Source organism: Crocodylus porosus, unplaced genomic scaffold, assembly GCF_001723895.1.
Source record: "Crocodylus porosus isolate Cpor-Errol unplaced genomic scaffold, CroPor_comp1, whole genome shotgun sequence".
Taxonomy (NCBI): domain Eukaryota; kingdom Metazoa; phylum Chordata; order Crocodylia; family Crocodylidae; genus Crocodylus; species Crocodylus porosus.
In genome coordinates, this window is record NW_017728937.1 from 5273313 (window position 1) to 5295015 (window position 21703).

The 21703-nt window shown below is 44.6% G+C and overlaps 1 protein-coding gene across 1 annotated transcript in view; it reads left to right on the forward strand.

Annotated features, from left to right (window-relative positions):
- Positions 1-21703, forward strand: part of EPS8L2 (EPS8 like 2) — a 99059-nt gene that overhangs the window by 45151 nt on the left and 32205 nt on the right. The window contains exon 4 of the mRNA XM_019547315.1: positions 15639-15703. Within this exon, the coding sequence (XP_019402860.1) occupies positions 15639-15703 (65 nt within the window). The remainder of the gene's footprint in view (positions 1-15638; positions 15704-21703) is intronic.

Below are 21703 nucleotides of genomic sequence, written 5' to 3' on the forward strand. Positions count from 1 at the left end.
CGGACTAGATGATCTGCTCAGGTCCCTTCCGACCCTAGAAACTATGAAACTATGAAACAAAGAATCATTGTTTGCAAGTGTCTATTCAACTTCTGAAATGTGTTTTGTATTGAAAGCCATTTCTGAAATATGTGAATGCTCCTGTTTCATTTTTTTAAATAAAAAAGCTGGAAAATGTTCCTGGGAAATTTAAGGAAAAAATATTTTGCAAGTAGTTGTTGTTTTTTATCCAGTTTTTAAGAAATGTATATAAGCCTCATGTGACCGAGACTTCTAAAAGTCATTTGATTTTTTTTCTCTGCTACATCCTACTTGCTCATGGGACGGAGAGTGACGTGCAGTTGTACATACTGCCTTACATCTTTGCATGCCTTGACATGTTGGAAGCAGGCACTCAGCAATATTCAATGCATACAGCCTTTGCACAATGAGAAAGCTGTCTGTGTTTTCTTTTGGTCTCATTGAGGGGGTTGTATCTTCAACTAATAAAAAAAGGAATGCACGCTCCTGAAGTTGATCTAGTGGTAAATACTAAGCTTGACAAGGAAGAATTTGGCTAGGAGACTCCTACTTGCAGCTGCCAACATACTGTGAATAATATAGTGCATCACTGTTATGGAGCATTCGTATCTTTGGGCTGCATCCAAAACTCACTGAGGTCAACAGAAGTCTTTCCAGTGATTTCAGTAATTTCCAAGCAGTACCTTCATTTGCCAGTTCCCAGCGACAGTTTCACTGTACACATATTCCCAGCAGAAATGGTGACATAGTGTCTCACATGTGTCCCAGTTGTTAGGGCCTGCTCAAGGTATGCTGACCCTTGAGCAAAAATGAAAGCTTTAAAGACAGTGTCATGCCTACCACTGCGAAGCATTCTGGGGTGTATTTTTCCACTACCTTTCTCCTTTAAAAGGTACTTGATAAAAGGTTAGAGGATCTGCCTGAAAACAGTACCGTGTGTTTGCCTTTCATTACTTGCTTAAACAATCCCTTAATTTTGGCCCTGTAAGATCAGTTGATGATCAGTAGGTAGACAACCATAGTATCATGGACATCCAAGGCCTGGCCTGCCCTTTGCTGATAAGAGTTATACTGATACACCAGACTACTGTGGACATTGCCTATATCACCAAAACTGTGCTGTTGCTGGAAAAACATACTCTAGCACCTCTGAGAAAAATAAGCTACATTGACAAAAGTGTGATTTTGGCAGTATAATCCCATGTATACTGGGGGCTTCTGCTAACCCAGCTATGCTGGTCACAAATCATACCTCCTCCCACTGGCTAAAACAGGAAAACTTTGCAGGGTATGACTAGCCTAAGAGTAACTGGGAACCTAGTCTCTATGTGCATCTGTACTATTCAGAAGTTGGATTGCTTTCCTAGCCTAGTGATTGGATCCTGAAAGCAGATTGCATTGCATAGGTATGTTTTACAATCCAGGTCTCCAAAAAGTTTGTGTTTTAATATCGGACAGAGGCATTTGTTGTGTTGTCTCCATTAGGCCCCTTTAAAGCAAGGATGGGCAAAGTCCACCCTGCAGGCTGGATCCAGCCAGCAGAGGACTCCATTCCTAGCAGCCCCTGCCCACATGGCTGGTGCTGGTTTCCATAGAGACCCCAGCAGCAGTTAGTGTGGGGCTGGAGTTTCCGTGGAGACCAGCCCCAGCAGCACTGGCACCAGCTTCTTCCTGGTGGGGAGGGATGTGGGGGCTGTGCTATGGGCAGCAGTGAGGCAGGCTCAGCTGCCATCGTCTCTGCAGGGTGGGCAGTGGCAGTAGCACCACTAGGAGGAGTGGATACGGGGGAAGGGGGAACTACAGGGAACTTTGGGGTGGCAATAGCCCATCCCAAGCCTTTCCCGAGCACCATCCCTGTTCACCGGGCATGCGGCAGGATGGTGAGCTGCTCCAGAACCTGGCTGGGATCTTCAAGCGGTGACAGCGGAGTCCAGCAAGGCAGCGCCGCGATCTGCAGTCTGCATTCTCCAAGCAGGGGCGTGCAGGCTGTGAATCTCAGCTCTGCCCTGGCTCCAGACCACGCTGTCACCGCTGCAAGGAGCTGGAGCAAAGCCACGATCTGGTGCCTGTATGCCCCTGCCTAGAGCATGCAGACTGCAGATCACAGCTGTGCCCTGGCTCTGGACCACGCTGTCACCACCGCAAGATCCCAGCCTGGCCCCAGAGCAGCTGTGCACCCTGCCATGCACCTTGCCATCACTGCTGGGGCCAGTTTCCACAGAAACCCAGGCCACATGCTATCACAATGTGGCTGCCGCTGGGGTCTCCACAAAACTGGCCCCAGCCTTGCAGGCAGGGGCTGCTGGGAAATGGAGTCCGGCCACTGGCTGGATCTGCCATTTTGCCCACACCTGCAAAGGATGGCACCCGGACCTGTTGTTTTGACACCAATGTTAAATACTGTGCTAAACAATTGTGTTCCTATATAGCCTGCGTGTTGGTAAAGGAATCAACCCTGCAAGTTCTAAAAGATGTCTTCTAAAAAGTCCTCGAAGCTGCTCTAATTTATGCACATGGTTAAGCTGAATACAGAGGAGTGCAAAAAAGCCCTCAGCCCTCACATTGTCAACTCAGGTGATTTTAAACATGATTCCCATAACACGATTTTAATCATGAGTCTCATAAGATTTTGCCTAATGCCCCAGCTCCTAGAATCATATGATTATTCAAGAATCTCAGCTCTCTTTTCTAAGCCATCCTGGATATGAAGAATAATGTTGGAAAGCAAACTAAGCTTGTGATAAACTGAGGCTTATCTCAGGACATTTGAATTCCCAGGGATGACAGCACTGCTGCCCACTCTGTTCCTGCATTGTGCATAGCTTAGAAGGAATGGAGAAGCAGGCTGTTGTTCTATTAAAATTACAGCATAAAGTCTGGCATGTCCACAGCAGGCCTGGTGCCCCACAGTCACGTCATCTGTTGTACGTAGGCAAAATGAAGGCAAAGGGACTGGACAGTTTTTCCAGAAAAGAATGGCAGGACCATTTCTGCTTTTATTTATTCCAATTGGACACTAGCAGGACTCTACTCAATTTCACTGGATTCATTTCCAGCTGTCCCCCGCAGAACTTCAATTCTGTGCCTGTCTTTGAACAGCCTTGGGGACAAGCCTAGAGTTCAGCACCTCTACAATAACCCTAGCTCCTGGGGTATTTCTAAACCTTTTTAAGGGTAGGCATAGATAGTTTTGTGGCTCCTACAGCTTTTAATTATAGCCTGTGCTGGCATCAGATGCTCAGCAAGGGCCTCTCAGGGGCCTTGTCACGGATCACCTGGAAGGTCTCTGAAATCTGGGTGCAAGGTTGTCCGTCAGCCTGTCTTCAACACTTAGCTAGCAGAGATTTGCTCCATGTCTGTAGCTGAAGCCTTCAGAGGTGGCTACATGTCACTGGCACTCTGTTATTTGGCTTGCAAAATGCTTTAGAATGAACAGCTCCATTGTTGCTGGCTATGCTACATTATGAATATCATTATGAATATCACCGACACAAATATTTAGCTTTCTATGCTTTGCAGGCCTTCTATTATTCACCATCCTCTATGCCTCTGGTACAGCACAGTAAAAAGCAAAACATGGAGAGAAAAAGGGCAGGAAAAGTTATTTGGGATGGAACAGTCTGACTGACCATGCAGAAAGGTGAGGCGCTGGAGAGTTTTGTGCACATGCAGCCTTAGTGAGGCTGCACACATTTATAATGCCATGGCCCCTATTTACATCAAGGCTGAGTTTGGCACATTGTGTACCTTCTGATCACAGCTACATGTCTGTTTCTAGTGGTGGCACAAATGCAAATGGGATGGAAAGAGATGATATCTTGAAACTGATGTTTGTGGCTCCTGTCTGCAATTGGCAGCTCGCTGCCTCCTGAAATCCCTTACCCTCAAAGCCCTGCAAAATAATGTCCCTGCACTTGGGAGAAGTAGGGGAGGAAAGGCAATGTCACAATTCTCTAGGAACACAAAGTAGCACCCTGAATCACCGAACTCCTCGAGCAGATTCTCCACCCAACCGACTGCCCACCAAAATTTCAGAAACGGCATAGCAAATTAAAATAACCATCTTCACTTTTGCTACCGATCCCTCATTGTAACTGATCATCCATCATTAACAATCATTAGGAATCAATACCCAGGGCAATCCTGATCATCATTAATTATTTGTGCTGCAGTAATACACAAGAGGCCCCAGCCAGTGTCCAGAGGCTTTTGTGCTAGATATGGTAAGAACACCGTAAAAGGAAGCAGCCACCTCAAAAGGTTAACTAGGCTGAAGGTGGAAGAAAAGAAATTTGACTATCTCCATTTTATAAGGAGAAGGGGAAAGGAGGCCTAGGGAGATTAAGTGAGTTAAGTGAGATCAAGTGAGCCCAAGGTCATACAGAAAAGTATGTGGCAGAGCTGGGTATTAAACAAAAGCCTAAATCTGCTCACAGGTGCCTTGCCTAAAAACCTTTCCCTTTTCCTCATGCTTGAGTACAGCTGCTTCATGCTTTTCCTGGTCCCATCAACAGAAGTCACATGCTGTGAGAAGAGGGGCCAACTTCCTCTCTCAGTTAACTACTGGGGTACATCCCAATGGGTTCCACCAACTTCACTGTTAATGCAAATTGACAGTGGTATGCCAGAGAACAGAATACATCTCAGCAGCTGCCAGCGGATGTCTAATACGCACACCGAACTCTCAGGCCAGAGTGAATGTAGCCACGTTCTAACTCCTTAGGGGAAAAGGTTGTACACGGAAATGGTAACAAAGCCTAGCACTAAGGGAAGATATGTTTTTTACCTCTTAGGCAAAATCAAAATCTAACCCCTCTCCAGGGTCATGAACAAAACATACTTATTCTGTATTTTTTTACTTCTTCAGCTCATCTACATTACATTAAATCTGACGTCCTCCTTTCCCAGGCATAATTTTACGTTCCTGTAGCTTGGATGTTTAGCAAGGCTTCTACTTTTGATTTTGAAGGTGAAGAGTTTACCTTGCTGCCTCTGATAGGGTCTGAGGTTCTTCAAGTTCCTCGTACGGCTGCTGGTCCCAAAAGAAAATGACATGGTAATGATGTTCTCTCCTTCGGCTATTTGCTGAAGATAGTCTTCGTCCTAGAACACATTTGCTCTTTCCCTCATCCCTTGGGCTACAGAATAACTTTACAGTTGGTTGAGTCCAAAAAGAATGGTAGAGCTAACCAAAGGTGTTGTCTCATGAAGGGATTTAGGAGCCATATCCTCAGCTGATGGTTTAAAATGGCTTAAAATGGAACAAAGACAAAGCCTTGGCTGGGGTGAGCTAGTTGGGGATGGTCCTGGTTTGAGCAGGGGGTTGGACTAAATGACCTCCTGAGGTCCCTTCCAGCCCTCATTTTCTATGATTCTATGAAACACAGATTTATACAAATCTGGACCTCTGTATGTAATGCTCCTGCATTCCCAATGGGGCAAGACACTCTTAAGATTATATTTCTGTCTTGCTGGGCCAACAGATATCCACAATTCATCCAAACTCTTAACCACATAAAGCTTGCTTTGTTTGTTTTACAGATTGGCAATTGTAGGAGGTTCAGGGCCTGATGCACCACTGCATCACTCCAGTTTTATGCCAGAATAACTCTACTGAACATGCAGTGTTATACTGGCATGTCCATCAAGCCCTGGTTGGTTTAGGCTGATTTGGTCTCAAACCCCGGCTAAACTATGGGGTGTTGATTCCATTACACTCCAGGTCAAAACTTCAAGACAAACACACCGCGACCCAACTAGGCACACAGGCTTGGGACAGACATTACACATAAACCAGTTTAAGTAATCAGAAACTGGGTTTAAACTTGTAACAAATGTTCAGTGTATAAACCAGTTTGAAAATGGCTGAAACCAGTTTGTGATAAACCTAGTTGAATGTAGTATAGCCCAGGTACACCCTCACCTCTTATCAGATAGTGCCCAGTGCCCAGTGCTAGTTGAAGACTGCAGGTCAGAACCTCAGAAACCATTCCAGTTCATTGCTTCACATCAGTAAAGAAATATCTGATACAGAGTGGTGTTTAAAGAGTGAATTTTCCAGATGATTGTTCATGCCCTGTCTCTTCCTCTACTGGGGTGGTGGGAAAAACAGGCTTCCTCAGCTTGCCCCAAAAGAATGACATGGCCAAGTTTTGCTTACAGCACTGGAAACTATGCTCAGGCTACTCAAGGTGCCTTTCTGGGCAATATTCGTTACCGAAATATAAGTTATTAGGCTCAGTGCAGGAGGACCTGGATGAAATATTTTGGCCTGTGTTACACAGGAGGTCAGACCCATTGATCACATGAGTCCTTTCTTGCCTTAAAATCTTTTAAAAGAATCCCACTCTACAAGTTTATTCATGGGCTAAACGCTAAAGCAAGTATACAAAGCTTCATTGTTTTCCTGATTCTCTGGCTTTATGCATGTTGCCATGAAGGCGAGAAATATAGAGCAGTGGCCACTGCAGGTTTCTTCTGAGCATACAGTCCATGGCAGTTTCACAGCTTTTATCAACCCATCTTGTTCCCATGAGGGGTTTGCCCGTGTCGGAGCCCTGAGATGATCTTTCTCACCCCACCTCACCCAACCTGACTTTACACTCCCTGAGTGCATCTTAGTTACAGTCTTTCAGGTCAAAGAACAAGCAAGAACACCTCTGAACAAAGATGCACTGACCCACTCCAGTCAGCACAAGAATTACTGACCCACTCCAGTCAGCACAAGAATTAATGAAAATAAGTCCTTCCTCAAGGTTTCGCTGATTTTGCAGGGCTTCTACAACTGCCTTTTTAGGGAACGAGAGATCGTGCGAGTAAACAGAATGTCCCGCGTGACCATTTAACAGCATACCAAGTGGCACAGAAAAGAGAGGGGACACAGGCACCACAGTGGCAGGTAGGGCAGGGAACTGAAAGCAAGAGCAGCCAGTTGAGGAGACAGGGGATTAGGGGCACTCTGGGAGGCTGCAAAGCTAGTTTGTGGCATGCCTGCCAGAAAGGTTGGCTCTCACTGGCTTAAAGTAAAACCATTGGGGCTGTCTGCTTGGCTCGCATTGCTAAACACTGCATAGCACCAAAAGGAACAATTCTCAGAGTACCACCCATGGGTTGAGACTGCTTACTCTTCCCTGGGACTGTGCACATCTGTGTGCATTACTAGGATTCCTGGGGGCACATCCCATGGTTCTTTGCACCACATGAGCCTCACTATACTTCTTGCTCAGTGAACTGTGGGAAAACTTGTCTGTTCTTGTGAGGACAAATGAGCAATTGAGGGAAGGCAGCACAGGGGGACAACTGGCTGACAACTGAGTACTTGAGCCTACTGTCCTCACTGCAAATAGGTTGGGTTATTAGTCCAAGTGACAGCAGTACTGAGCTCATACCCACAGCTCTAGGCAAAAAAAGCTGGGTGGGGTTGACAGCACCACCTCTTGGGCCAGAGGGCAAAAGGAAGGCTTGGGACAACACCTGAGTAAGAGCACAGGCCAACTTTGCGCTGAAGACATACCCTTTGATTTTGACCTATGCTCCTCTTACGATTAAGATCAAATGTCATGGGGACATATAAATACCCCAGCCTGTAGGCCTGGGACTTGCATGTAGGATGCCGACCTGATAGAAAATATTAGATGTGGATGTTGACTTCAGGTATTTTGGATTTGGAATTTCATTGGCTACTGGATTTGGAGTGATACATAAATAAACAAACAAATACCCTTAGATTCTGATCTAGACTTCAATAGTGAATTCCCATGCAACCTTGGAAACATCACTTATAACTTCAAAATGGGGATACTGTAACCTCCATTTCCCAGAGGTGTTGCAAGGATCAGAAGATGATGGTAAAGAACCTTGAGGCTGGCCCATGGAAGATCCTATAGATGTGCAGAATATTCTACTAGGACAGGTGTCAGATAAGCTGGGAGGAAACAGCTACATCAGCTAATGCTACTGGTATAAAACCCTTAACATAACACCACTAAGGGTATGAACACAGGCATATTTGGAGCCGTTTCAAAGGAGAACATTTCAAAAGAGCAGCAGCTGTTATGTTCAAATTGTTAACCTCTGGACAAGATGGGCTTAGTACAAATGTAGTGAAACTGCTCCAAGTTTAATACTACTTCTTCAAGTGTTAAAGCTGTGAAGTGGTTTTATTGCATTTGTATTGATCCTGGCTTGTCCATACCTACCAATCTGAACAGAATAGCTGCTGCCATTTTGAAACAGTTCCAAATGAACATGTGTCCATACTCTAAGCAATATGAGAAGAAAATTGTGAAGATTTGCTTCAGAGATACCAATGAGCAATTCTAAGTCCTTGTCTACATGAAACAGTTGTACTATTTTAATTTACCCCAGTACATATTACACAATTGCAAACCTCAATATGGACTTCTTAAATTTCATTGATGAGTAACTTATTTTGATTTAGTATAAGTTGATTGGGAACAGATTTTACATAAACTAAAAGAAACCATCCGGAACCCAACTAAGCATCCAACTCAGAGGTCTGCATAAGTTCAACAATATTAGGGTTTGGGTTTGCTTTTTTTAAATGTTTCAATTGGTACAACTTTCTCATGTAGACAAGGCCTATGGTAGTTAGACTTGTACAGCGCTTTCTGAGTCCCCAACATTTTTTTCTGTGTTTGAGAAGAAGTTAAGCACAGAAGATTGGCCACATAGTTGCTCAGCGACAGTCCAGTAACTAACATGTTGTCAACACCACAAAGCACGTCTGTTTTCAAGCAGATTGGTTATACTTTGGTGATGTTGGCAGGGATTGGATTTGGCCAACGCTGTAATGGAAATTGGAGCTAGCAGGGAGGCAGAAGGGGGTCAAATAAGAGGAATAAATAGAGAATAGAGACCTTAGTGATAGGAAAAAGCAGGTACATACACAAGAACTCTTCCCCATCTCCCTCCCCCACAGGTTTTGGCAAAGAACAGAAAGTGTTGTTTTAAGAAATGCAGTTGAATGACATCTCAGGATACTCTCTGACACTAACAAAGCCACATTGTTCTAGTTCTATGGCACTTAAAAATAACACAAACATGCCCCCAGGAGAATCAAGAGGCACCTGGGAAGCTTTGTTTTTTCTAGTACTTTATTCTGACTAGTACATGGTTTTGTGAGTGGCACAGCACCGATTAGTCAGCAAAAGAGGCCTCAGGCAAGGGGGTTCAGAAATGAAACTCATAAACATGAGCAGGCTGCATAAAAAAGCAAAGCCTCTGCAGTGAGAGGCAAGTCCAATCCACAATCCAGTCCTGAGTTAGACTCAGATAGAGACGTGGAGCAAATCTTAGGGCAGAACACCGCATTGGGGAATCCAAAACCTACTGAAGTCAACGAGTGGTCTACCATGGACTTCACCTGGGCTTTGAATGATTCCCTCTGAAAGCAGTCACCGGACAGCACAGAGGTGGTTATCTGTGTTAGCCTGAAGTCAGGCAGAAGGCAGGACAGGTGGCACGTTAGAGACTAACTGGTTCAGAAAGGCAAATGCCTACTTTATCAGATGTTATGAATAGACAGAAAGTCATCATAGCATCTGACAAAGTAGGTGGTTGCCTATGAAAGCTCATGCCTCTCTGAACCAGTTTCTCTAAGGTGCTGTCCTGTCCTGCCTTCTGCCTGGCTAGTATATGGAAAGGAAAGGGAACCACAGAGCTTTCCCAGAAAGCTCTGCCTGTGCATGTATGCATGTTGTCCTCCTTGCACCACAACACTCCTTGGTATAAACCTGCCCCATCTGGGCTTGTACCAATGCACTTCAATTTTATTACCTAGAACCCTGTTCTTTCACTAATACAATCTTATACAGTTCACTCAGTTACCAAAGGGAGGTGAGGAATTTTGCCTGAGATCTACCTGTTCTAATATTAGCAAGCCTAATTTCCAGTGTTGACAATTTGGCTTATTTCACCTGCCATAAATTCACTTGAAAAGGAAGGGACAGGAAGTCTTATGAGCCAAATTTATCTTCATCCCACACAGACTGGATGTTCTCATTTTTATCAGTGTAAACTATTTACATCAGAAATGCCTAAGCCTGCAACTGAGGTTATGGAAAAAGTCTTATTTACATTAGACAGAAATCCCACAGCACAGGAAGCTTCCTGCCCCAATCATTTTGCTGTGTTCCTCATCGTACCACTGCAGATCAAGCCCCATATTCAAGGTGGAGCAGGCAGTCAGTGAAATGAGGAATGAATAAGAAACTTCCAGTTTCTACCAATGTGAAACTTTTTATCTGGGAATGTGAAATGAAGTCCTAGCAACTAATTTCCCTAGGCTCGCAAGAGAAGTCAGTGACACACTTAAAACCATATTCGTCCACATTTCTGATTCAAAATGATAACCATAAAACCACCTTCCTGAACTGACCTCTGGCATTATGCTAACATTATAAAACACACCAAGGCTGAAAGTTTATGCTTCTGCCAGTGTGTCCATAATAAATAATAAGCCTCTTCTGTTTGTGTACAACAACTAGTCCTAAACTCCTGGAAGCTGCTGTTGCTTTTTTAAGTAGCTTCAGAGACAAAGCTCCATTTGTGCATTTGTTGTGAAGACAAGGACAAAATATTCAGCTACCAAACTAGGTTTCTGGGCTGCCTCTCAGGTTTAAAAATAAGAGTCCTTAGAAATCAGCTTCCATCACCCCACATGAGGACCACAGTGAAAGAAATGGTATCCCATTCTATTTCCATTACCTCTTTGTTCCTGCCCTGGTAAGACTGTGACACTCTTGTACCTTCAGCTAGTTTTAGTCTGTAGCATCTTTCAGTGACGACAGCCAGACACCACTTCATGGGTTGTGGTTCAGTGAAAACAAGCCCAGCCAGCTGTTATGGTTTAATGCCAGTTTAGCTTTTCTGAGATACCTTGAGAGGAGCCAGATTTGACTACCAACTTGTCCTGGCAAAGAGTCAAGGGAGCATCCTTTCACATAATGACAAGGATGGTACCTTCTGTCTCTCACCTGATTCCGGGAACAGAGAGCACTGTCTGCAGAGGTTGCCTGGTTAGCTCCCAGCAGAAAATGTGGGAGACCTCAGGGTTGCTCTAAAGAGACACCTGCTGACCATTTTCAAAGAACAGCATCTAAGCCCTACAGCAAGTGCAGGAGGGAAATAAATGCACAATACTGCAATAGGTGCATAGGAAAAATATTTTGTAATAGAGCAAGGAGACCAGAAAAGCTGAACCAAGATCAGGCTGCCAGCTCACGTCTGGCCCAAACCCTAATACTGTATATGTGTCTCCATGCCCCAGATTTTGGCTTAGTATCCTGAGAGTAGCACCTAGAAACCCCAGCTGAAATCACAGTTCTTGTCGTGCTACACACCGACCCTACATACAAGGTGCATCTACAGGGTACATCGAAGCACACACAGTGATCCCCAAGCTGGATCTGTGGACAAAAACCCCTCCAAAATAGAAGTAGCACAGGGCTACAATTGGATGCAGCACAGAGCCGTACCTTGGCTATCTCTGTACAGTGCTGCCTTAAGTCATTTATACATAACCTTGCTAAAACAGAGTGCCATGGAGACCTTGCAGACTAAAAGGCCCTATCTACTTGAAACATCTGCACTGATTTAACTTAATTTTCTTAGAACCCCATGTAGATACATATTTTGGTTTGAGAGTAGTCAGCCAACAAGTAATTGATTTAAACATAAATGAACCTAAAGTGAAACAGAGAATCTACACGGCCTTTTGCGTTCATGTAACTCAATTGGTTTGAAATTAAAATCTAGGTACAAAACAGCTGAGGACAGAGCTGCTATTGTGCACAATGCTGGCAGCACATGAGCAGGGGGGAGAGAACATAGGATATATACGGGAAACATTATGGCACTAAAGTAACAACTGCATTAGAAATTTCTACAGTGGATTCCTGTGCCCCCTGGGACAGGCAAAGGAGTACCAACTGGTCCCTGGAAAACTTGAGACCAGTCTCCCAACCTCCTTTATCACATGTTCACACTTTTCCCCATCCCTTTAGGGTTCTGCCTAGCCCTGGTCCTGCCTCACCCTCAGGTCTCAATTCTTCCTCCTCATCCCACACCTTAGGTCTTACTTCATCCACTTGCTGTTTCCTCCTTCCCCTCACAACACTGGGCTTCTGCCTCCAGCCATGACTTCTTTCTCCACCCATGCTTGGACCAGCCTCCCCATTTCTGGGCCCAAAGCACCTTCCCTCCTCCACACACGATGCTAACCTTCCTCCTTTAATCTCTGGGCGTTCCCTGTCACTCCCACGCCTGCCTCGTGATAAAACATGCATGCATGGGTCTGTTAATACGTGCACAGACAACACAATTCCTCCACTATAGTTCTGCCTATGTCCTTAGACCAACACGGCTACAACCTACACCCCTCCACTATAGCTCAGCTTTTAAAAAACTTGATGCTTCCCACAGATCATACCCCCTCTCTTCCAAGTCTTATCACTAGGGACATACCTAATGCGTGGTGAGAGAAAGCAATTTTAGCAGCTTGGTCGTTTTGCGGTGGCCCTGCCCCTCAGCACTGATTGACAGACAGACCCTGCCACTCAGTGCTGATTGGCAGAGAGGCCCTGGGGAAGGACAGACGAGGGGGTGGCTGCCATCTTGACTGCTGATTGCCCTTTGCACCACCCCACCAGCTGGCACCTTCCCCTTCCAGGTGGGTCACAAAGTGGGCTGGCTGAAGTGGCAGCAAGGACTGCTGGCTCCCACTGGGGAGCCAGCATTTTATTTTTATTAAGGTTTTTTTTTTTGTGGTTGATTTCATTGCCATTTTTCATGGCAATTGCAGAGATCACTGTTTTTCGTGGTTTCTGTGAAAATTGTGAAACTGCAATTTGAGTGGGTCCCTACTTATCAGCCAGCCCTCTACCTCATCCCTCTCTTAACTTCCTAATTTATGGACAGTTATGTTTGCATTGCAGCCAATGGGAGGTTCCACCATTGGCTTGCACAAAAGCAGGATGAAACGTGGAGAATACCAACTCCTAAGGGTAGGGAGCCTGTCTTCTTTTATACTTGTAAATAAATAGCCGCAGCAGGGTGATACTGGCACAGGTGAACCCTAGTACAGTTTTAACAGTCACTGGCTGCTTTACCTATTTAAAGCAGTCGGGAGAAACTAAATCATTCATTCTTGCTACAGCCCTGGAAAGTACATAAATAAGTAGCATTATCCCCAGTGTACACAAAGGAAAAATGAAGAAAGAGTTGGTAAAGTGATTTGCCCATGGTCATAGCAGGTACTAACAAAGTCTGAATTCGACCTCAAGCTCTCTCCACTCCTAGAGCTACATTCATTTATTCAGGTTATACTGTTGGTGATTGTGTAAAAGGAAAAATGCTGGCTAGGAATGGAAGTATAAGATTGTACACACTCATAGCCTACCAGATTAGACATAAAGGATGCAAGAAAATCCAAACTTTAGCTCAGTAAGAGAAAAAGAAAACATGTCTGTATGCATTGTGAGATTACAATGGTGTGATGCCTTATCAAGAAACAAAATTTCACAATATAAATATTTTAAAACCCACAGGTAGTAACTATATTTAAAACAAAAATATAAGACCAAACCTCTTTTTTTTTTTTTGCCAAGTTCACTCCAGTAGGATTCAAAATGGACTTATATTCAATTTTTGATTTTTTATCAAAAATGATATTTTTTTATTCATTGAAAATTTGAAGTTTTCCAGTAAACAAAAAAGTGTTACTAACATTTTTATAACTATTTTAAAAAGAAATTTCACTAAAATGTCATGAAAAAATTGTGGAAAAAAAGGAAAAATGTCAGTCTTTCATGTGGATAGTAGGCCATTTTTCAGCCCAAAATCAAAACAAATTTTTAATTTGAAAAAGTCCCACTAGCCCTATTGTTCAGATGAGTTATTATAGACACATTCACCTCCCAGATGTCAACAGCTTCAAACAAAACTGTAAACATGGAAGACATATTGAGATAACAGGAGAAAAGATCAGAAGAGCTGATATCCAGGAGAAATCAGTGACATATCCATGGGACTTCAATGTCAAAAGTGCTGCCTTTCTTGAAGTAAACTACAAGATCTTTCCACTTCTTTATTACACACAGGAACTATATACATTTCGTCTCACTTTATAGGATTGCCTTAGCTACGGCTATAGCTACAAGAAAGCGGTGTTGTCCAGTTTGGGTTTATGCCAGCCTAAAACAGGTGAAAACAGCTGGAGAATTAGTGTTCTAAGCAGAGATGTGAGGGAGTCCTCACCTTACCATTTGTGAAAACTTTTCTCTTAAATTCATTAAACTAGGGCAGTCACAGGTGACTACCACACTGGAATTCTAGTCCTTTTCTACCCATCTAAGGGTCTTCTACAGGAAACCTCTGGAAAGGCACACATTAAAAAACAGCTAAGATTGGTCAGATGGACATTTATATTATAGTTCTATAGCATTATGTTTAATAGATTTATGGAAACCCAAAGAATTCTTTAGAATGGCTCTTTCCTATAAGCTTGCAATGAAAATAGAGGAACAGAGATTTAAGATGGATTGCTTATTACAAAAGCTTGCCGCAAATTTTAGATGCTGCATTTTTTGTTGGCTGGCTCTAATCCCCCAAGTTTGAGCCATATTTATTATATAAGGCATTACTCTCACAAGAAAGATTTTAGCCTACCAGGAAATGCAAGTGGAATTAACCAAGTAGGGGAGTCTCCACTTGGCAATGCAATTATTTTGTCCTATAGGACAAAGTCTGAGCAGGAAATACTAACCACTCCTTGGCTTTGCTGAAATGTGCTAGTGGGTCAGGACTGCGAAGGTCCAGCGTCACTGAGAGGTGGTTGGCATCAAATGGTTTTGCAATCAGGTCTATAGTGAAAAATAGCCTCCCTCACTAGGGACATTCAGCTTTACTCAAGATTCTTCTGTCTGTATGGTCAGTGAACTAACCTGCTCCAAGCACCTTTTTTATTAGATGACTGAGAACTTCAAAGGGGCATATCTGAACTGGTACAGTCCTTCTCTCAAAGATGCAACCAAAGAATGAGCCCTGCCCACCTGCTCCCGCTGCACACCCCCATACCCAGATCGGAGGTAGTGAGAATGCTTCATGGATGCTGCTCTGCTGCTGCTCTCAAGCTGGCCAGACAGACCTTGAGAGTAGTGGCTGGCAGTGCCTCTGAGCATTTACATACCTCTGGGTGTGGAGTAGGAGTAGATAGATGGAGCTTATATTTTGGCAGTAGCCTCAGGAACAGTGCAGTGCCAGCATAGATATGCCCAGTGTTTCATGCTCCCTGTTCATTTAACCAAAGCTCCAGCAGGTGGTTTTGTTTACTTGGCAAGCAGGTGCCAAACCCCAGAAATCAAGTTACTGGCAGCATTCAAATCAAGATGGGTTGGTTGCCAGTCCTTGCGACCGCGGTTATTAATACATTCTAAGCATGCCTCATTTCTAATTACTTGAATGACCTAGTAAGTCCAGAGGGCATGAGAAGGATAGTAAAGCCCAGTCCTGGGAGCTACAGCCCTTGAGTTTTATTCTATTAACAACTGAACCTTAAAACAAGGCTTGTTTTTTTTGTTTTCCCTTTTTTTTTGCAGAGCAAAGGAAAAAATACTCCAACTCCAATGTCATCATGCATGAGACTTCACAGTACCATGTACAGGTAAGCTGGCAATGAGCCTTTTATGGGATGGGGCAATACACTTGCGTCAATAATAGGAGCTGATAATGACATACCATTTGGTTATATTGGGATCCCATTAGGTCAGAGGCTAACTAGAAGACTTTCTACACAGGTGCAAAAGTCACCTACTCACAGGGAGTCATTGATAATGGCTGATAATGAATCCTTCTGCACCTTGCACTCTTCCTCCAGCTTTAGAATTTTTCCCCCCCGTTCCTTTTTTCCTTTTCCCACTGGCAGGCCTCTGAAGGCTTCCAAGCCAGCTGGATCTGAGTCTGATCTGGGCAGAGTCTAATCAATTTCTTTACTAGGTAATTAGTGAAAAATACAGACTAGACAAAAGTACTGTAAGGTGTATATAAAACTGGCTGGATCATTTTGTTCAAAAAGTAGCCATCAATGGCTCAATGTCTAGCTGGGAGGAGGTGTCAAGTGGGGCTCCCCAGGGGTCTGTCCTGGGTCCACTATTGCTTATGATCATAGAATCATAGAAGTCGGGTCAGAAGGGACCTTGTAGATCTTCAAGTCCAACCCCCTGCCAGGGCAGGAGAAAAACTGGGTTCAAATGACTCCAGCCAGGTAGGCATCTAGCCTCCTCTTAAAGACCCCCAGGGTAGGAGCCAGCACCACTTCCCTTGGCCGTTGGTTCCAGATCCTAGCCGCCCTAGCTGTTAAGTAGCTCTTATGGATGTCTAATCTAAACCTACTCTCCAACAACTTGTGGCCGTTATTCCTTGTTGTGCCAGGGGGCACAAGGGGAAACCAGGTCTCTCCCAAACCCTTCTGGTCCCCCCAGTGAGTTTATAGACAGTCACCAGGTCCCCCCTCAGCCTTCTCTTGTGAAGGCTGAACAGGTTCAGGTCCCACAGTTTCTCACTGTAGGGCCTGCCCTGTTGTCCCCAGATCATGCAGGTAGCCCTCCTCTGGACCCTCTCAACGTTGTCCACATCCCTCCTGAAGTGGGGCGCACAGAACTGGACACAGTACCCCAGCTGTGGCCTGACCAGCGTCACAGAGGGGGAGGATCACCTCCTTGGACCTGCTCAAGACACACCTGTGGATGCACGACAAAGTCCGGTTAGCCCTGCCAACCGTGACCTCGCATTGTTGGCCCATGTTCATTTTGGAGTCAATAATGACTCCAAGATCCCTTTCTGCCCCTGTGCTCTCAAGAAGGGAGTTTCCCAGCTTATAAGTGTGCCGCTGGTTACTACTGCCCAAGTGCAGCACCCTGCACTTGTCAGTATTGAAACGCATCCTGTTTTTGTTAGCTCACCCCTGCAACCTATCCAGGTCTTGCTGCAGTCTTTCCCTCCCTACTAGCATGCTCACCTCACCCCAAGTTTTGGTATCATCAGAGAATTTAAACAGGTTGCTTTTCACCCCATCATCCAAATCGCTGATAAAGAGATTGAACAGTGCGTGCCCAACAACTGAGCCCTGGGGGACTCCACTGCCCACTTCTCCCCAGGTCGAATATGATTATGATCTCCCTTCATGATTTGGAGGATGGCATTGAGTGTCCACAGAGCAAATTTGACACCAAGCTGGGTGAAGCTGCAGACACTCTGGAGGTTAGGGCTTGGATCCTCCTGTATAAATTATATAAGCAGGAGGCTAGGATACTGTATAACTGAAGAAATGGTCAGAAACAAGTGTACTTAGGAAGAAATGCCTGCATGCACAAATACAGACTGGGGAATGAGTGGCTAACCTGCAGTACTGGAGAGAAGGACCTAGAGATTACAGTAGACTGTAAGTTGAATATGAGCCAACTGTGTACTCTTGTTGCAAAAATAGGGAGCAGTATATACTGGGTTGTATTAATGGGAGTGTCTTTTGTAAATTGAGAGAATTTGCATTATTTGCCCTTGGTCCAATTTTGGGCCCCAAACTTCAAGAAGGATGTGAACAAACTGGAAAAAATCCAGTGGAAGGGAAATAAAATGATTAGAGGCCTGGGAAACTTAATTTACAAGGAAAAGCTGAAAGAACTAGAATGAGTCTGGAGAAAAGAATATAGATGGGAGATTTGCTAGCAGTCTTTAAGTACCTGAAGAGCAAGTATAGAGAGGAGGGAGCCTTTTCTCTGTGACTGTAGGGGACAAGACTAGGAGCAGTGGCCTTAAGCTGTAGCAGTGGAAATTTAGTTGGAGATTAGGAAGAACTTTCTCACTAGAAGAGCAGTAAAGCATTGGAATAGGCTGCCTAGGGAGTTTGTGGTATCTCCATCTTTGGACATTTTTAAGAGCAGGTTAGACAGACACTTGACTGGGATGGTTTAGTAAGGGATGATCCTACCAGGAGGATGCACTAGATGACTATCCAAGGTCCCTTCCAACACAATGATCCTAATTACTGTTCCTAATTACTGTTTTGGGGATCTTAGGACACATTCTCAGGTTCAGACCTCCTAATGGCCTACCTTGAAATATGGGGCACATCTGCCTGGCCACCCTGGCCCCGAAAATTAGTGACTGAGACCTCCTAAGCCCCCAGTCCCTTTAAGCTCCATCTAGGATGTGTGCACCATGGGCTTCTAGTTTAACTCGTCTACGAACAACATAGTAGGTAAGCAAGAATGCACAAAGAGCAAAGGACTTTCCTAACCCTAGTGACTTCACTCCTTAAACATTTGAGAGTCACAGATATATAAAAGCCACAATACTAATACACATTCTCCTTTCATCTGTGATTCAGTGGTTTCAGGCTGTCCTCTTGCTCCCAAGTCCTTCTCAAATATAGCAATTATTACCCCCTCTAAACAGAAAAGTTAGACCTCATGTTTTACCTCCATGCTCTCCACTGGGAAGCTCCAGACTTCTACCCCCTGCTATGGTCTTTCCACTTGTGTACAGTTTTGTCATGAAAGCAGGACAGTAGTTGAGAATCAAAGTCAACAATTCTAGCTGGCTCACAGTCACAGTCCATCAACAACAGGGGCAGCTGTCAAAAACCAGTCTCTGGGCATGTGCCAGCTTGTGTTGGACGCATGCTACAAAAACAGTATCTAGAATCTGGCAAAGACACACCCTCTCCATTGCACATACATTATAGATCCACCAAGAAGTTCTTCATTTGGATGCCTGGGTGTTTCCCTGTTTGAGGAGAGATTTTTTTTAAAGCCCCCAGACTGTGCTGAAAACAGACCCCCACCATGTACCCTAACAAACTTTTGTAGGATAATGGCCTTTATAAGCAAATGAGCTGAGCCCCTCTAGTTAAGAGATGCCTCTGAGGGGGTTACCAGGCTCATTAGTTCCCATTCATTGGGATGATGTCAAGGTTTAAATATCTATAGTGGTTTTCAGCTAGGGGGCTGTGAGAACTTTCCAGGGGTATGGCAATATCAGCACCCCTGCCACTACCACTACAGGGTGAAACTGCCCCACACTCATCTGTTTTCAGAAGGCACATTGAAGCTGAAATGAGAAGTGGCTGAGGAGAAAGCCACCCCTGCCTGCATCACATTATGCAGGCAGGCACACTGCTTCTGCTATAGCTCTTTCCAGTTCAGCTCCTGAAAATGGAAGTACACAGGGTAGTTCTACCTGGTGGCCAGCAGCATCTGTCTTCAGACTGCTGCCACGGCAGGGTGAAAATGCCCTGTGGGCATGCAAGGGTGGATCGAGAAGAGTTACAGCAAGAGCATGTGTTCCTGCCACTGCTGCTTCCCAACCTGCCTCTCTGCAGGAGACATGCAGCTTCATCTGGCTGTGGCAGTGGGGTGAATATAAGTATACTGAGTAAAAATATAATGACCAAAGCAACTAATAACTAGCAATTTTAATAATAAAATTTTGCTTATATAATACCTGCAATATATTTAGTTTTTAAAACAGGGTGCTGCTGAATTTTGAAATGTTTTGGAGATGTGCCTTAGGTCTAAAAAGGTTGAGAAACACTGGTTTATGATGTTACTGGCTTGACAACTCTAACACACTGAACCAATATCCAGGCTTAGGTATCTAAGAGTCATGTGCTCAGCAGCAATTTGAGGATGGCTTTGACAGAAGTCCTTCTCAGGGATGCAGATTCAGCACTAGAAGTGGTCAGAAAAGTGGTGCATTTCACGGGGTTTCGAAAGGACTCATTTTCTGTCACTCATGTTTTAACTAATTTCTTATAAATCATTTTCAAACACAATTTAAATTTTAAAAGTGACCGTTACATTTGCCACAAAAAAATGTTTTAAAAGTGTTTGCTTACTGAACAACCAGATGCAGCAGAAGGGGGAAAAACAAACAAAAATATAATTTTCCAGAAGAGAAAACAATTCATCCAAGAGTTAAAAGGTGCTACAGAAAATATTATGTAAAACTTAAAATTAAGAAGATGCTGATATTTTGAATGAAACTTTCTTTAGAAAAAATGCTGATTTTTGAGGGGAAAAACATTTTGTGCACAAATTTCAAGCATTTCTATTTCTTGCCTCTTTCTGGCTGGAAATGCATCTAGGAATGGGCTTCTGCAAAGGCTCCGCATTCCTCTCTTGCACAGCCCTACTTGTCACCAAGTCAGCAAGGCTTCAGGGTCCAAAGCAGCACATCCATGTCTAAGTGCTGCCTCATTCAGCTTCCTGAAGAGCTTCAGAGCCACCTCGGAGACCCGGCCATAGGGTATAATGGGGAAACAATAAAATATCTATAACTTTGTTTTTTGTCCAATTTGGATAAATTTTAAGGGGTGGTAGACTATGCAGAGAGGATGAAGCCTGCCAAGTTTCAAGAAGATCAATGCAGGGGTTTGGGGGAACAACACCCCAAATTCTTGAAAGCAAAACTCATGTCACATCTAGACATTACAACATAGCGGGGTGAAAACTGCAGGGCTGGTAGCTCTTACTGAGGCCACAAAGCCTACCAAGTTTCAAGCAGATTGGTGCAGGGGGTTGGGGGGAACAACACCCCAAATTCTTGAAAGCAAAACTCATGTCACATCTAGACATTACAACATAGCGGGGTGAAAACTGCAGGGCTGGTAGCTCTTACTGAGGCCACAAAGCCTACCAAGTTTCAAGCAGATTGGTGCAGGGGGTTGCTGGGAACTGCACCTCAAGCTACAGACAAGCAAAACTGGTGCCATGGGTGCTGTGGGACTGACTGTGTCTGTCTTGGGGCGGGGAGAAGAGACACTGCTGCAGGCCTGGCTGCTAACCTGCTGTGTTCCCAGTTACCAATTGATCAATCATGATTCACTCAGGGACCAGCTCAATACACAGGACCTAGCTACTACATAACGACTTAACCAGCAACAATTAGCACCTACAAAACCAGGCTAAGGAGAGGAAAGACTCAATACAGTCAACTGCCCCAAGACAGACACAGTCTTGGCATAAGTTTTGTCTGTCAGCAGCCAGGGCTGGAGGGCTCCAGAACTCCCCTAGACCGATCTCCTCTACAGCTGGCAGGCGTCACAGCAAGGGCCACCATCCCTGCAGCTGTCACCCCACTGCACCTGAACAGTGTCACCCATGGCACAAGTTTTGCTTCTCTGCAGCTTGAGGTGCAGTTCCCCCCAAACCCCTGCATCGATCTTCTTGAAACTTGGCAGGTTTTGTGGCCTCCGTAAGAGCTACCACCCCTGCAGTTTTCACCCTCCACCCACCCCATGTTGTAACACACAGACGTGACAGCTTTGCTTTCAAGAATTTGGGGTACAGTTCCCCCCAGACCCCTACACCAATCTTCTTGAAACTTTGCAGGTTTCATGCTCTCAGTAGAGGCTACCATCTTGGCAAGTGTCATCTAAATCGGACAGAAAACAACACAGTTACAGATATTTCATTGATTCTCCATCATACCCTATGGCCAGATCTCCAAGGCGGCTCCGAAGCTTCAGAGCCGGGTGGGCCGGATTGAGGCAGAAACCCGGTCTGGCACTCTGGATCAGATCACAGCCATCTGAAACAGCTGGATCCGAAGCCGCCGGATCGGATCGCTGCCAACTCGCTCAGGCCTAGTGACAGGTGCAAGTCAC